Below are 17,660 nucleotides of genomic sequence, written 5' to 3'. Positions count from 1 at the left end.
AAAATTAGCAAATGAGTAAAGAATTGAAAAAGATTGCCAAAGAGAAATGTAATGCAAACTTAAATTTTCTTACGTATTATGACATATTACTCATTTATAATAGGAAGCTCTATCATATTGTTTTCATATCCCTTAATGTTGGCAACTTTCGGAAACACCCAATTGTTTTGGATCCGCTCATACTCGCACTCTCTCTCTCTCTCTCTCTCTCTCTCTCTCATGCTATCTCGTCCATCTAGCTGTTGAAAGAACCATTGAAATCCGTCTCACCAGCTTCCGGTCGCTGTGATATCCTGATGATGTTCGCCAAGGATGACAACATTCACGACAGGGTCATGTTGTGTGGTGACTGGAGATAACAGAAACACACACATTTATTTTGTGACCGGAACTGAGCCGTGAGATCGACAGATTTTGTCAAAAATAATGACATGCTGAGCTCATCTCACATTTAATATACAGTAACTCTGGATGTGAACAACAACAGACACAGATTTTCCAGCCATGGACAGCTGTTGCCTGTGAGGTTATGGAAAGTTTGCAGACATGTGTTCTGACTCCTGACACACCCAAAAATGTCTGTGTGTCTAGCGCTTGTGTGTTGACTCATTTTCAGTGCTATTCATGACGTTATGAATGCTATACCAGAAGTGGTTATACAATACTCAATTCCGAACAAATGTTACGAAATCAGAACGTGTTATGCCGTGTCCGCATCACCTGGATGTGATTGATATGAGCTCTTTAACCAGTTAAGATATATTTTCAAGGTGTGATAAAGACGTAGGCCTACTGACGAGTCTGCGTTAATAAACCCTATTTATCCCAATTATCTATTCATTTATATGTGTGATCTTCTATGGAATATATTTACAAGCTATGTCAGGTGTATATCATATATATATATATATATATATATATATATATATCTGCTATATTAAAAAACGTATCTTTCAACATTCACTTGTAAATCAACAAGCTTAAATTGACAAATACTCTTTGCTTCTCGCGTTGAATCGGAGCTGATGTAAGATGTTTAAATTTAACCGTCCAACATCCATTTGCCAAGATTTCAGCATTCAGCTCTGCAGAAGCGTTTCTTTACATCCCTTGACATCCCGCATCCATCAGGACAAGACGAATCCCTGAATCATCCCGAATCAATGCTGTATCTGCAATATATACTGTAAAGTGGCGTGTGTGTGTGGGGGGGGGGGGGGTTACTGGAAAATGTTAATTATATGCAACTTTTTTTGACCCCTTAAAATGACGCATAACACCAGGCTCACGCTGAGAGATGGGCTTTGCTAAAAAAGGTTTTACAAATGCTGCAATAAATAAATAAAAATACATGTGTGAGTGTATGTCTGAGTGTGTTGTCATGTGTGTGTGTATATGTGTGTATGTGTGTGTAGGTGTGTGTATATGTTTGTATAGGTGTGTGTATAAATGTGTATATAGATGTGTATATGTGTGTATGTTTGTATATGTGTGTGTGTGTATGTATGTGTGTGTGTGTGTAGGTGTGTGTGTGTAGGTGTGTGTATGTGTGTATATGTTTGTATATTTGTGTGTATATAGGTGTTAATGTGTATGTGTGTGTATATGTGTGTATATGTGTGTGTATGTGTGTGTATGTGTGTGTATGTTTGTATATGTGTGTGTGTGTATATGTTTGTGCATGTTTGTGCATGTTTGTGCATGTGTGTGCATGTGTGTGCATGTGTGTGCATGTGTGTGCATGTGTGTGCATGTGTGTGCATGTGTGTGCATGTTTGTATATGTGTGTGTTTGGTCAGTTGGGGGTTGTAACGTCATTTATCCCCATCCAGTTCCAGTTCCACCCCAACAGGTCCAGCCCAGACACCTCACACACACACAGGGCTGAGGTCGGGAGGAGATCGCCTCCTCATCATCTTCATCCACAGTTGAAGATGGCGGACCCGGCCGAGTGCACCATCAAAGTCATGTGCCGCTTTCGGCCTTTAAACAGCTCGGAGGTAATAAGAGGGGATAAATACATCCCCAAATTTCAAGGAGAAGACAACGTGGTCATCGCGGTGAGTTTATATCGCTATTTCATCTTAAATGCCCGCTTTACATACTGCGGAAAACCCGCCGTGTATTTGTATTAGCATCTGCTAACCCCCTGCAGATATTTCCTGACAGAAAATATCATATTTAATGTCTACGTTTGTAAAATAATAGCGCGGGTTCTGTTTTACTGTCGTTTTCTGCGTGCAGGTTATATGTGAGCATGTTAATGCCTAATATTAAAGGGTAGTGAATAGTTGTTATCGTTGTTAGCTCGGTGGCTAACAATCCCCAGTCGTAATGCAGCACATTTGCGGGTGTTTAAGTTCCCATAAAAATACGCCATTTTCAAAATAAATGATATTAATCTTAGTATCGCAGTCTTAATTTCTTATTTAAGGGCACATTTTCAAAATAAACTGATAAATCTGAAGTGACAGCTAGCCGGTAGCCGGTAGCTAGCCAGCTATTATTAATCTGGTCTGTTGTGGTCATTTCTAAACCCTCACGAACGGAAAACGTATATAAATGTATTACTTTTATAACGAAATGCGATTGTAAACGTGTTATATGATGTAATATACATATAATATAATAATTTTCGTGTTTATGTGATGTGAGGGTCATAATCCGTTATGATGTGGCCTACTTCAAAAACACGCGTCTTAATGAACAATGGCTGTTTTAAATCCTTTCGCGTGTTTACTTGTATTTCTTATCTTTATTGTATTTGTTTGGATGTAATAAACGGAAGCAATGAAAAGCCACATACTTGCCATAATGTTCATTGATTTGTTTACTTGGGTTTCCATATGTCATGTTTACTAAAGTCTGTTGTTGAATAAACAAATAATGGTAGTGCTTGAAATGGCACGAACAGCTGTTTTCTATAACGAATAGCTGCTAATAATGTCCAATCTATAGATTTTTTAATGCAACATCAGTAAAGTATTTGCCATCTGAAAATGCATTTGCATGTTGGAAAAGTGTAGTATTGTTGTTGACTGAAAGTGTGTAAATACTTAAAGGGTCAGTTACCTAAAAATGAAATAATCTGTCATCAATTACTCGAAATGTATTTGAAGAATGCTTGTGACCAAACAGTCCGTTGACTGCAACAGTAGGAAAAATGACAACGGTTGTCAATTTCCCCAGATCTGTCTGCTATCCTACATTCTTCAAAATATCTTCTTTTGTGTTCAACAGAACAAAGACGGTTATAAAGCCATTTTCCTATACGGTAGTCAACGTGGGCCATTGGCCAAGAACTGTTTGGTTACAAACATACTTCCAAATATCTTTATCTGTGTGCATCCGCACAAAGAAGTCATATATGGAGCAACTTGAGGGAGTGTAAATTAAGACGAACTGTTCATTTTTGCGTGAACTGTTCCTTTAAGTCCTTTACGTTTCCTTGTGCAGCCCATTTATTGTACCATTGAGTGAATGAGCTGGCTGTTTGGGTCATTTTAATGGATTTTCGAGAAGTATCTCCATTGGTGTCTTTTATCTTATGTACTGTTTAAAACTTAAGATCTGTTTTGATGCTAATGCTAATGCTGTTTGTATCTTTATCATTCTTGGGCGGTGATTTCTGCTGTGACACTACTGTCTGATCAACACACACCCTTTTGTTCGCCGGTGGGGTGACTTGTGTGTGTGTGCTTTGGTGTACTTGTGAGTCGGCCAAACGGGTTTTGTCCTCCAGCTGTTTTGAACAGTCAGCATTGGGCACCAGAACAACCATCACGGTCTGCTCGACCAGTTCTGCTTAGTATAATGGAGCGTGTGTTGTTGTAATGGCTTTCAGAAGGTAGATATTGTCATAAATGAGCAATAAATCACGATGCAATTGAAGAAACACGGACATGTATGGGCAGCTATCTCTGTAGTGTTTATTATCTGTGGATATCTCTATAATTTCACAGTGAATCCTCAAGAGAACAAGCTGTTATGACAACAACGCATGGATATTTTATTGGTCTCTTTGTTGCATGCAAACACAGTGCACGTGCTTTTCCAAGTTTGAAGCGAACATGTGACGCACATTCCCATCTCCGTGACCGTTGTGAACGCAAGTATAATCCCGCAATGGGAATACTGAGAGCCGTTAACAGTGCCGTTCCATTCTCGGTGGTGGAGGTGGCCTCAGGACGTGCATGAACACAAAAACACTCTTCACGTCGTCTTGTGACTGTCTGAAGACTGTGAAATAAATTATCGTTTTGGCATTCCCGGGTTGTGATGATGTACCATCCTATTGCCTAAATGACCTTTGCTTACTGCTGTTTTTGGGTCGCTGAATGTTAGATTGAGTGATGAACTTGATACATTGTGATTTAATATAATACATTTGTTAATAGCTTTTTGATTTTATTGCAGGGCACCAGACTAAAATTTCTTACTGGGAGCACTGTAGCCCCTGACTTACATTTTTAAGGGGCGCAAGCAAAAAACTTAGGGGCACACCTTAAATCAGCCTTCAATGCAAGCAGATTTGGTTCTTTAGAGAAGCTTTGTTATTGGTGCTAAATAGAGAGACTGTAATACGAATTCATTTGAACCAACAGAAATTGTGTTTGTCAAAAAGTATATATTATTATATACAGTGTTACCCATTGAAGCAAAATGAAAGGTCTAGTGTTGTTGCGTTCTTACGATGGTTTTATAGTGTATTAAGGACACTTTTCCTCATGTTCACGCAACACATGTAGATACAACATCAAATAAAACTTAACAAGGGTATTTGCCTGTCGTTCGTTCTTGCTGCGAACGGATTTGAAATGATCCAGCGCTGTCTCAAGTAATCCACACATAAATGACGTTTCCTCCGCGGTTCGTTTCATTTTATATATTCATACTCGTATACAGTGCTTCATTTGTGAAATCCGAAGTGCCGAAACAAGGTGGCGTGGCATATCTGGCAAGTTAGTGAGGTTGGGAGAAGTCACGGATTGGGCAATCTCTGAGGGGTTTTCTATCTAACTATTTAGATGTTTTGTAAATGCGCATAATTAAGCCTTAATGCAAACGGCAATGCAATGATAATCTCAGAATTATCAAAGAACTTTAACGTGCTAGACGCAGATTTTATCTTGAGTTTGCCTTAGTTCAAATGCGCGGGGTGATGGAAACTTTTTATTGTCAGAATGATGATGTTGTGAATATTTGTAAAGTAAAACGCAGCTCTCAACATTTGTGTCGAGTTCAGAAGTTAACGTTAAACTTAAATTGTGGTGGAGGCTGACGTGTATAACGTTAGTTAGTCATATTAAGAATTTAATCATCAGTTAACCGTATTTCATCAGTTCTGATTTTCTGAGCATTTGTCCAACAATACAAATATCAAATATCTCCCTCTGAAGTGTCCTTCGCGACAAGTTCCCTTCCCTTCATCCGATGTGAATAAATTGTAATACGTTGCTGAGTTTGGTTCTGTTTGTGAGGTGCAGCGCTCCACAAAAAAGTTTAAGGAAAAGATGACAGAGCACATTCTTTTGCAAAAGCACGATGTTAGTGCACGTGTACACAACTAAAAGTAACTAGCTTTGTAGTAGGCCCATCGAATTATTATACGTGCCACTATAATTATAATACATGCTTTTTAATCAAATATGTGCAAGCAACAGGTCAACATGCTCGTTTCCCATTAGTGCTTGAGGAGGGGGATCTGCCAAACGGATCGGATGAAATCGGATTTCGGAGGTGCCGGATCCGGCTTGTTCCGGCACAAATTAAGCCCTACTCGTAAATCAAATTGTTTGTCCCTGGGCTCAAGAAATCACTGCAAACTGCGACTTGTGGTAATGTGCTCATGTTGTGCGAAAACTTGCCATTTAGTCGCAGTCTGGAGCCTTGTTATTGCCATCGGTAGTAAGTATGTCCTAGAGGACATCTCTGCTGTCTATTGAGGGGTGGATTGGATTTGAAGGGATTTTGGTGGTCTGATGGGTGTCAAACAGCTGTAAGATGATTAGTGACCATCTTGTATAAATGAATGTGGCATTAACTGAATATAAAAGGCTTATGCCACTACCTCCTTAATTGTTTTATGATGCTATAAAGAGAAATAGGCATCTCACACGCACATAGAGCAGATTAGACCAATTCTTTGTGTAATTGGTTTGTAATTGATGCCTTTTATTTTTGTGGATCTTTCATTTCACGCCCTATTTTTAAAGAGGGACAGCTGAAGGATGTGGCCGTATATATAAAGCAGTACATTTATAAAAAATATATATACACATACACAAATTACGTCAGCTAATTTTTATTTTAGTCTTAGTTTTAGTCCCACGACAAATATACTTTTTAGCTTTGATCTTATTTAGTCTGCCATGTCCTGTTTTTGTTTAGTCGACTTAATATCTATGCATGTTCGTCTCATTTAGTCAATTCGAACTTAGTCAAATTTTCGTCATGCTGTGTAATGGTTAAAAATATAAAAAAATTGTTAATAGTCAGATAATTGTAATCACTGTGATTGTTGTCGTTTGAGAAATTAGTTTTTATATTTCATTATAAGTATTTATTTTTCCAATAAGCACAAATCAATAGAATGTCAAAATATGTGCATAGTTGATTCAGCTTCATCTAAAAAGTGTTTCCACAGAGGTTTGATAAGTGCATAGTCCCGGGCTATTTAATTGGCGGCCCGTGGGCCGAACCCGGCCCTCTGTGTAATTTGTTCCGGCCCTTCAAGTAGCACAGAGCGTGAGTCATGACGTAAGGCGTGTGGCGCAACTCAGAAGCAGTCTCTCCAGTGAGACGCAATGAACAGGACTATTGCTGGATTCACACGATATGGCAATCGCATTTGTCCAGTTCATTTTACATTTACATTTATGCATTTGCTTTTATCCAAAGCGACTTACCTTGCATTATACTATACATTTGTTTCTAAGTATGTGCAATCCCCTGGGATCGAACCCATGACATTGGCATTGCTAATGCCATGCTCTAACCACTGAGTTACAGAAAAGGGAAACTGAGGAGGTGCGCAAGCGGTGCTCCTGCATCCAAAATCCTGCAACTTCCACGGGCACGGCTCTTTGCGGCAGGTATAGCTGAAGATACGGCAGCAGCATTCACATAGGCCCAAAGGCAGCTGCCGCGCAGCAATTCCACCACGTACCGTTCCAAAATTTCCCTTTTTTTGTTTCAAAATACAACAAATTAACATGTTTGAATGTAGAAAAGCCTGCTTGGGCGTCTTACATTGCACCGATGTTGTTGTTGTTGTGCAGTTTAAAATACATCACCATGTTTAAATGTAGGAAAAAATCAAAATAAACAGGTCCCTTATTGAATCGCAGAAACATACAGCTTAAAGATGAATGTTGAGGCCTAAAACAGATTTTGCTGTACAATGCTGAATACAGAATTGGGGTTGGATAATACAGATTTCTTATTTATGTTGTGTCATCCCTCATATTTCAAGCCATATCTCTGCAGCCCCTCATTTGGGATGCTTTTCAAGAACTGGCCCACGTGACAATCTAATTGAATCCCCCTGCGCTTGGGCCTATTCATATCCATCCAACTTCTCCCTTAAGTTCTCCCGCAAATCACATTACTAGCGTCTTCCTGATGCCCAACGAATATCTCCAATCCCCCGGAAACAACACTACTGACCGTGAAAGGAGAAGCCTCAGAACGTAGTTGCGAACGTAATCACAGTTTTCGAGATGCGAGATGTCTTTATTCAGCAATCACAAACAAACAATTTAGTGGAGATCAACGCATCTCGAGCAGCTCCTGAGAGAACACCGACCGGCTGGAGATAGCTAAACTCTTGTTTATTAACCTTAGATCCTCAACGGCGCTTCCACAGTGAGAGCATTTGCCTATGGTTGCCAGATTGCGTACGTATACTTTAAAAACTTTCATCCCTGTTTGGGGGATCTGAACTCCTGTCATCTGGCGACAGCAAAAATGGACGCACAGGCTCGCACAAAAATCTGTCATATTTATCTTCAATTTTTTTCGACAAAGACTAAAAAGAGTTTAAGCCAAGTTTTTATTTAATAGCTGCATTTCTCATAATTTTTCGTCAATTATAATGTTTGCTGATGTAGTCGTTTAAAGGCCTTACTTTTGGTCTCGTCATCATCCTGGGAAAATAGTCGTTAACAAAATGAACAATAGTCTGAACGTTATCTGTGTTCTGTAACCAGACTTTAGGCCAACATTCGGCCTGAACAAGTAACAATTATACAATTGATTTAAAAGTCATAAGATAATACAACAACGATGATATAGACGTGTAAAGCTACAGTTGCCTTGGTATTTAACCTGATTTGAATGAAAGTGAATTTTGATTAAGAAGGGTCTCAAGCTCACTTTATAAAACTTCCGGTGGAATACCTGCTGTGATCATTGGCAGAAGTTGAAAATGTCATGTTGTGAATCATGTATTAGTATGTTTTTAAGTATTTTAAAAGCTTAAGTCTCTGTTTGTTCCTTCAAGAATGCTTTAAATAGAGAGTCCTTGAATCTTATGACCGCTGTCAGCATATTCACTTATATTGCCCTGTTGCTTCAGGCCATCACAGGTGTTTATATAAATAGACTTTAATATAATAACCTGTCATTCTCTCTCTCTCTCTTTCTAGGGAAAGCCGTATATGTTCGACCGTGTGTTTCAGTCGAACACTTCTCAGGAGCAGGTTTACAACGCATGTGCTCAGAAGATCGTTAAAGGTGAGCAGCGAGGCCTTCAGGAGTCGGCACACAACCAGAGAACATGATCTAGGAACAATATGTGTTTAACTCTCATAAAGTAGTCACAGAATACAGTGTTTATGTGATATGATCTCTGCCACTACCTCGTTATACTGTATTTTCATAATGGATCATATTTAAATCATGTCTTCGTGCTTTGCAGATGTGCTTGAGGGCTATAACGGTACAATTTTTGCCTATGGACAAACTTCCTCTGGAAAAACACACACCATGGAGGTAAAATAAATCATCTAGAAACATTTAATAAAGAATAATTTCTGGTAGCAGGTGGTCAGATTTTTTTTATTAAATGAATACAAATTTGTACTGTGATTTTCCTAGGATATAATAATCTGCTCATGGTTTTTATCAGCATATATTGTTATCTTAAATTAATATTTTTTCTGTTCCATAAATCACATATAGCTTCTGTAAATTGAATATGTTGATGGCTTAGTATTTGGCTGTGTTCATGTAGGGAAACCTGCACGATCCAGACGGCATGGGCATTATTCCGCGCATCGTCCAGGATATATTCAACTACATTTACTCCATGGATGAAAACCTGGAATTCCACATCAAGGTATGATCTACTTCAAGAAAAAGGATGAAGAACTACTCTTAACTAGTGCGATCTCTATGACATGATTTGTGAAAAAAAGCTTTAGGAAATAATTGTCATGTGTAAATGTTATATGACACAAACTTTAATCTAGCATTAGTAAGGATTTCTTTTTGTATTGGCAGGTCTCATATTTTGAGATTTACCTGGACAAGATCAGGGATTTGCTGGATGGTACGTATGGCTTGAGCTGAATATGTTATGGACAGGTCATGAGATTATGGGCCGCAGAGATTTTCATAATATTTCTTGAGTTTCACATTGTAAATGACTCTCTTTCTTTCTCTCTCTCTCTCTCTCTCTCTCTCTCTCTCTCTCTCTCTCTCTCTCACACACACACACAGTGTCCAAGACCAATCTGTCTGTACACGAAGACAAGAACAGGGTCCCTTATGTGAAGGTTTGTCTTTGTGTTAAAAAAAAAATGGTAACCTGTATATGCAGGAATTCAAAATGGCTAACACTGCCTCTCTTTTTCTCTTTGTCTATCTTTCATTCTCTGTTTCTTCAGGGTTGTACCGAACGGTTTGTGTGCAGCCCTGACGAGGTCATGGACACTATAGATGAAGGCAAATCCAACAGACATGTGGCTGTCACAAGTAAGTCCACGCAAATCAGTTAAATACCCTTCTTCTTTCATAACCCTACTGTCACCTTTTGGACTCTTAAAGGAAAAGGAACAAACATTTATTTCCATATGATTTTCTTCTGTGAAACACAAAGTTTGAAGCCTTTTAAGAATACCCAGGCCACTGCCTTTAAAAAGTAGGTCTTTTAAAATATTACCTGTTTTGTGCTTCGTAGGAGGTTCATAATGACAATATCATTTTGAACAAAAAATATACTTCCATAAAAACACTATATTATGTCTGCTTTTTATAGAAAAGTCTAATGTAGCCGTAGTTAAGTTTCAATGACAGGTTTTACTCAGTGTGTGTTTGTTTTCTGTTTGTGACAGACATGAATGAGCACAGCTCCAGGAGTCACAGTATCTTCCTGATCAATGTCAAGCAGGAGAACTCCCAAACAGAGCAGAAGCTCAGCGGGAAACTCTTCCTGGTTGATTTAGCAGGAAGTGAGAAGGTAATCTCACATCCTGTCTCTTCTCATTTGACTTTCTCCTTTCTCTTTTACGTGCTTCCTCTGTTTCTATTTAAAATCGTTTTTGTGATAATAATAATAATAATGACACCAGGTGTGAAATTACTTTCCTTATTACAGTCGGAGTCAAGTTACCACAAGAAATCTCTGTAGATAGAATGCAATGCATTATGGGACATGCATATCCTGGTAGATCTGTTTGACTGGCTTTCAGAAGAAAAAAGCTGTTTTGCACAATTTTCACGTGAGAGCACATAGGAATAAGCATGGAGTGATGTGATAAAACGCCAAACCAGTGCAGATGAGCAAAAGCTTGTAATTACAGGTTGTTAATGTGTTTGCGCACCAATCTGTCTTTGATGCTCAGCGTGATTTGTGTGTGCAATCGCAGGTCGGTAAAACTGGAGCTGAAGGCACTGTGTTGGATGAGGCCAAAAATATCAATAAATCCCTGTCTTCTCTGGGCAACGTCATCTCCGCTCTGGCTGAGGGTTCGGTAGGTGTTTTGAACCTGACTTTGTCTATGTGTTAAATGGCATCATTACGTGAATGGAGGGATGATGGATCTCTCTCTCTGTTAGACGTATGTTCCCTACAGAGACAGTAAGATGACCAGGATCCTGCAGGATTCCTTGGGTGGAAACTGCAGGACCACCATTGTCATCTGCTGCTCCCCCTCGTCATATAATGAGGCAGAGACCAAAACCACACTCATGTTCGGACAGAGGTGAGGGGCCATGTAATGATCACATGAGATTGTATTTGGGTGGGGCTACACAGCACAACACGATGGTGCCTTTATGTCTGGTTAGAACGCTCAAAATACTCCTTCTCAAAAGCCAACAGAACAGAGGCCACAGTTGAAAGCTTGAGAAGCAAAAAAGGTTCACTGTGGTATTCTGATGCATTATGTTATACGTGTGTGTGTGCGTTTTGATGTCCTCAGAGCAAAGACCATTAAGAACACAGTGTCTGTCAATGTGGAGCTGACAGCAGAACAGTGGAAGAAGAAATATGAGAAGGAGAAAGAGAAGAACAAGACCCTGAGGAACACCATCACCTGGCTGGAGAACGAGCTCAACCGCTGGAGGAACGGTAAAACACACATTAGTCTTACAGTAGGATAAACCGTATATTAGTAATGTTTATTGAGAATCTCACATTAGAGCTTCCTGTTTTTGTGTTTCAGGCGAGAGCGTGCCTGCCGAGGAACAGTACGATAAAGAGAAGGCAAACGCAGATGTTCTGGCCCTGGATAATGTGGTGAATAATGATAAATTCGCCTCATCTCCCAGCATGCCCGGCCTCAAATTGACTGACGCTGAGCGTGAGAAATGTGAGGCTGAACTGGCCAAACTCTACAAACAGCTGGATGACAAGGTGAGACTAAACAGTCTTAATAAGAAAATTAATAAATGAAAATTGCACTTTAGAAAACCTTGTGTGTCATGGCATGTGTGTTACATAATTGTTTTTTATAATTGTCTGTAGGACGATGAGATAAACCAGCAGTCTCAGCTGGCTGAGAAACTCAAGGAGCAGATGTTGGATCAGGAGGAGGTGAGATGTGAACATCAAATGTATTTCCAATCAGATGTTAAACATCAGTGTCCTGCCGTCTGATTGGCTGCTGTATATTTATTGTGTTACTTTCCTGAATATGTCCATCGTAGCTGCTGGCCTCAACCCGACGGGACCACGATAACCTGCAGTCGGAGCTCACACGTCTGCAGATGGAGAACGAGGCGTCTAAAGAGGAGGTCAAGGAGGTCCTCCAGGCCCTGGAGGAGCTCGCCGTCAACTATGATCAGAAGAGTCAGGAGGTGGAGGACAAGACCAAGGAGTTTGAGTCCTTGAGCGAGGAGCTGAATCAGAAATCTGTGAGGATGAACTCTCGTTTCTTATTTGTATCTTGTTGAACGTATCTGTCACTTATAAAAGTGTTATTCTGGTTGTCTTAATTATTTTAGAGCGTTCTTGCATCTATCGACTCGGAGCTGCAGAAGCTGAAGGAAATGACCAACCATCAGAAGAAGAGAGTGACTGAGATGATGTCATCTTTGCTCAAAGATCTGGCTGAGATCGGCATCGCCGTGGGCAGCAATGACATCAAGGTATAAAACGTAGAATCATGATTGTACTCGTACCGGCAGCAAAAGTGCCATCAAAATCAAATTTATGTTTTTCTTATTTTAAGGCGTATATAACTTTCTTCTTACCTTTCTCTAACCTCAATTTTCTCTCTCCTTCTATCTCAGCAGCATGAGGGTGGAGGTCTTATCGATGAAGAGTTCACAGTGGCTCGTCTTTACATCAGTAAGATGAAGTCAGAGGTGAAGACTCTGGTGAAGCGCAGCAAACAGCTGGAGAGCACTCAGGCTGAGAGCAACAAAAAGATGGACGAGAACGAGAAAGAGCTTGCTGCCTGCCAGCTCCGGATCTCTCAGGTACTGCCTCAGCTTATCTTACACAATAAAGACAAAAAGCACATGAGATATTCCATCTTAAAGATTTACTTTATCTAGCAATCCATACATTCTATATTCTAATGCTTCTGAAGACATGATGGATTTGTCTGAGCAACCGGACATAGACATTCAATACCTGCCTTTTTGTAACAGCCACATAATTAAGCAAAAAAAGGTTATAGTTTGGTGTTTACACGATATAAATGGATTCTGTCATTTGTTTTTCTCTCTGTAGTATGAAGCAAAGATAAAATCTCTGACGGAGTATCTACAGAACGTAGAGCAGAAGAAGAGGCAGCTGGAGGAGAATGTGGACTCTTTAAATGAAGAGCTGGTCAAACTTAGTGCTCAGGGTACATGCAAACATTTATTTTCTCTCCTAACTTGATTTAATTGTGCTATAAATCCATCATTTAAATCTGAGAAACGCCTTTTGTTTTGAACACCACTGCCCCCTTATGGTGAGCGGCTTGGTTTTATGATTCGGTTGATTTTCTCTCCTGCAGAGAAAGTTCATGCCATGGAGAAGGAGAGTGAGATACAGACTGCCAATGAAGTCCAGGTGAATGTTGTTCAATTTCACAGTACCACAAGTTTTTTTTAAAAGACATGCACACTTCACAAATGTATAAAGTTATGATATAGTACAGATTCTCAATGTTTAAAGAGAGATTGTAGCTTCAAGTTTCTCTTTGTCCAGACCGCGGTCGAGCAGCAGATCCACAATCACAGAGAAGCTCATCAGAAACAATTGAGCAGCCTGAGAGACGAGCTGGAGATTAAGGAGAAACTCATCACTGAACTACAGGAGTAAGGCTTTCACACAAACGCTTTAATGAACGTATTGAATGGAGTGCACGCGTGCTCACATTTCTGTGTCTGCAGTCTAAATCAGAAGATCATGCTGGAGCAGGAGCGTTTGAAGGTGGAGCACGAGAAGCTCAAATCCACAGACCAGGAGAAGAGCCGCAAACTGCACGATCTCACGTACGTCACGCACAGCACAGAGACATTAAGAGTCAAGGTGAAAAGATTTCTCTCATATTCACGATGAAATGTGTTCACAGGGTGATGCAGGACAGAAGAGAGCAGGCCAGACAGGATCTTAAAGGCCTGGAGGAGACAGTGGTACGTCATTTTTGAGAGATTGAAAGATGTGGGTTATCTGTATCTATTTGTGCATTCTTTGATCTTTGACTCTGTCTCCTCAGGCCAAAGAACTGCAGACTCTTCATAACCTGAGGAAACTATTTGTTCAAGATCTGGCCACACGGGTCAAGAAGGTAGAACCGATTCCGAAACGAATTTTCTTCTGACTCAAGAGGTTGAAAACGACTCGAGAAAACACAATTTAAGTGTGCATATTTAAAAAATGATAGACTTTATGGGAAAACAGACCCACTCCATGAAGGAAGACCATACGTTAATCGGCTAAACATTTTAGGAGCGTGCTAGCATATAGATGATGTCCAAGCTAACTGCGGTTTTGATTTAATTGTTTTTTATTCATAATGCACAGTAAAAACAAAACAAATGTTTACAGAGCGCTGAGATGGATTCTGACGACACGGGTGGCAGCGCAGCTCAAAAGCAGAAGATCTCTTTCCTTGAAAACAACCTGGAACAGCTCACTAAAGTCCACAAGCAGGTAAACACACATCCATGACATACTACAGACATGCCTCACTAACTTCTTGCAACTCGCATTAACCCGACGACTTGACTCATCCTTCTGCAGCTGGTGCGCGACAACGCAGACCTGCGCTGCGAGCTGCCGAAGCTGGAGAAGCGTCTGCGGGCGACGGCGGAACGCGTGAAGGCTCTGGAGTCTGCACTCAAAGAGGCCAAAGAGAACGCGGCTCGCGATCGCAAGCGCTATCAGCTGGAGGTGGACCGCATCAAAGAGGCCGTAAGAGCCAAGAACATGGCACGCAGAGGACACTCTGCTCAGATCGGTCAGTACGCTCACGTCCTGATTTTTGCGCTAGAAAATTCTGATCTTATCACTGTTGTCACATGTCCTCAATAGAATGCATGTTTAATAAGTCAGAATTAATTTTGCAGCCAAGCCAATCAGACCAGGCCAACCCCCTGTCGCTTCCCCCACCCACCCTAATGTTAATCGCTCAGGGGCGGGGCTCTTCCAGAACAACCAATCAGTGGGCATCCGTGGAGGAGGAGTGAAACAGTAAATTGAGTGAGTAGATTTATCTTTTTAAATCTTTTTATTTCTTCTGGGCAGTTTTTACCCTTTTGTTTCTGTCTCTCTGTCTCTAGCTGTTGAATGCTGAATATAACCCCAGTAGCCCCAGCTGAAGCCGATATCACCCCAAAAAGCTGAGCAGGCATTCCACCGCACGAGAGGGTTTAATACATATAAAAATGATTATAAATATAAATACATATATATGTATACATATACATATACATATATATATATATATATATGTATGTGTGTGTGTATGAAACAAGAAATACTATCCCCGTCTGGGCTGTACAGTTGTTCCTTCATTCTCTTATATCATCCCTTTGAAAAAAAATCAAAAACAGGCTTTTTGCACCGGTGGACACGTATGTAACCAGCGTGTAATTCTTCACTCCTGCACAGTAGGTTTCTGTTCACATACTGCACTCCACGTTCCTCACTGTGCCAAGTTGAATGTATTACAAATTTACAAAAGAAAAAAGGCAGAAATGAATGATCATGGTAAAAGGCAAAAAAAACGAGCTTTTCGCCTTATTTATGTACCATTGAATTTTAATTTTGTACAGAGAGTTAGCTTGTTCTCTCTAGCTTTGAATAGTTTCTATCGAACATTTCACCTAAATATGTTAAACACTCAAATTGAACTGTATATATGAAAAATTGAATTGTTTTTGTAAGACACGCAGAAGTAAAGATAGTGAGACAAACAGATGCAGTTCAGTTAAATGAGAATAAAACAGCTGCTTCATGTAGATACTCCTGGGCTACAGGCATATTTACCACATAATAATAATCATCATCATTGGTGTTTATATCACAGCCTGATGTGTTAGATGAGTCTACGCTAGCTGTAAAGAACAAGAATTAATGTCCCCAGTTCATTTCAACGTTTAGCATTAGTTCTCACTTAAGCTAGAGTCGTGTTGCTACGGCTGAAATCCCTACAGATCATATTTATTAACCACGTGTGGACTTCTCCTCGTATATCTACCTAAACTATGCTCAGAGGGGATTGTATTTACATTATTTAGAAGTCATTTTTGTTCATGCTTAGGCAGGGGACCTCGCTGTTTGCTTAAAGGAATGGTTCACCCAAAAATACATTGTTCCTTTCATGTTGTTATGGATTCATATGACCGACTTTCGACTTCAGAAAAGTGTTCAGTTCAATCAGGCACATTCCCATTGTAAAAGATTGCTCTGGACATTTTGCAAATGACAGTCACGTGGGTTTAGAACAACATGAAGGTACGTGAAAACGATCATGTGTCAGCGCAGAAACGGTGGTTGGTTTGTCTTGTTAAGAGAGAGGTTTGTGCAGTGGTCAGCAAGCCATTGAAGTCACAATATACCTCCTCTCTTACAATATACACTGTATTTGACTTTAGTTGGTGCAGTTTAGGATCCATATTCGAAAGATCAGATTTTTGCCGATCGATTCAACAAGGTGCACAACTTGGGGAACCCACGTGGCATTTTTGTTCTGGATCACACAACCAAATATTGTCTGTAGATTGTCCGCCGTGTCTTTTGGTTGCCTCATGTTTGTTTGTTTATTTAGACCTGCTGATGGGCTCTCCTTTCAGTGCTTTCTATTCAGCACTACATTACTGCCTTTCATTGAGTTTGGTGTTAATGGGTGGGGCTTGTTTAATGGTGGGCGGTCTTATTTAAAACATTTTAGGCGATGTTTTCATTTGACTGTACTTGCATCTAGGTAATGTTTTATTTATTTTGTGTTATTTTAGGCTAGAACATTTTGCTGTTCCATTTGTTTTTCTCTTGTTTTTTTATAAGCCTGAAAATGTCGTTTTATTATGACAAGTATGTGTAGATTCCAATGTACTTTGTTTCCATTTTCCTTCATATTTTTCTGAGTTAATTGAATCCAGATTCTATTAGGTGCCCTCTGTAAATGACTTTAGTACTGTAGCAGCAGAAGGAATATTGAAGATGGACTATTAGGATTTTCGTGTGCAATATGAATCTGGTTTTGTTCAAGGTTCGCAGTACGGAAGATTAAGTAATCGAAACCACACTCAGCAGTCCTGCAATTTATATTTGTTTCATGTGTTTAGCAGTCGTGTCGTCAGAGAACTTATAAAAGCACTTTAAAACGTACCATCTCTATTGAAAGCGCACTTGAAAATTTGCATCTCAAACATTGAATATCTCACTGATTTTTATCATTATTATCATTGAAGAGCTTTGAAGGTCATGTGTTTTAAGAAATGTCATTGTTGTTGTTTTTTGCCTTGAATCTGCATTTTCAACAGTCGCTGAGGAAAACACTCTAAAGACTTGATGGTAAAGGAATGACGCGTGTACAGTTGCTTCTTCAAAGTGTCTAGACTGAATTGCTGTGTATATGTCCTTCAGTTGCTTACTGTAGGCAGTCACCCCTTGACATGAATTGCAAATAAAGTATAGGATAAACACAACTAAGTTTGTCTGTCCTGGTTTCTGATACACATTGAGCAGTTTGTCTTTTGCAATGTGGACGACC

At 39.8% G+C, this 17,660-nt stretch overlaps 1 protein-coding gene across 2 annotated transcripts; it reads left to right on the top strand.

The window, feature by feature from the left end:
• Positions 1–1,867: 1,867 nt before the first annotated feature.
• Positions 1,868–15,366, top strand: kif5bb (kinesin family member 5B, b). Of its 2 annotated transcripts, none has more exons than XM_079475723.1 (26): positions 1,868–2,060; positions 8,649–8,736; positions 8,921–8,994; positions 9,236–9,340; positions 9,505–9,553; positions 9,724–9,779; positions 9,891–9,978; positions 10,338–10,462; positions 10,872–10,976; positions 11,062–11,207; positions 11,427–11,575; positions 11,670–11,860; positions 11,972–12,040; positions 12,154–12,360; positions 12,451–12,594; positions 12,742–12,927; positions 13,184–13,301; positions 13,455–13,510; positions 13,649–13,758; positions 13,834–13,935; positions 14,016–14,076; positions 14,160–14,231; positions 14,492–14,596; positions 14,687–14,903; positions 15,013–15,145; positions 15,226–15,366. In XM_079475723.1, the coding sequence occupies exons 1-25, from the start codon at positions 1,935–1,937 to the stop codon at positions 15,138–15,140; spliced, it is 2,877 nt and encodes a 958-aa protein (XP_079331849.1). In that variant the 5' UTR covers positions 1,868–1,934; the 3' UTR covers positions 15,141–15,145; positions 15,226–15,366. The 2 variants fall into 2 exon arrangements, with proteins under 2 accessions (XP_079331849.1, XP_079331848.1); XM_079475722.1 differs by having other exon boundaries at positions 12,739–12,927.
• The last annotated feature ends 2,294 nt before the right edge of the window (positions 15,367–17,660 follow it).

Source organism: Barbatula barbatula (genome assembly GCF_947034865.1).
Source record: "Barbatula barbatula genome assembly, chromosome: 16".
NCBI lineage: Eukaryota > Metazoa > Chordata > Actinopteri > Cypriniformes > Nemacheilidae > Barbatula > Barbatula barbatula.
Note: the sequence above shows the minus strand (reverse complement) of the source record. Positions and strands in the feature narration are given on the sequence as shown.

Excerpts from the sequence above, each read along its gene's own strand:
- kif5bb (XM_079475722.1), top strand. The coding sequence starts at position 1,935 with ATGGCGGACCCGGCCGAGTGCACCATCAAAGTCATGTGCCGCTTTCGG. Across the intron at positions 8,737-8,920 it reads TGCTCAGAAGATCGTTAAAG|ATGTGCTTGAGGGCTATAAC; the intron begins GTGAGCAGCGAG and ends CGTGCTTTGCAG. Across the intron at positions 10,977-11,061 it reads CCGCTCTGGCTGAGGGTTCG|ACGTATGTTCCCTACAGAGA; the intron begins GTAGGTGTTTTG and ends TCTCTCTGTTAG.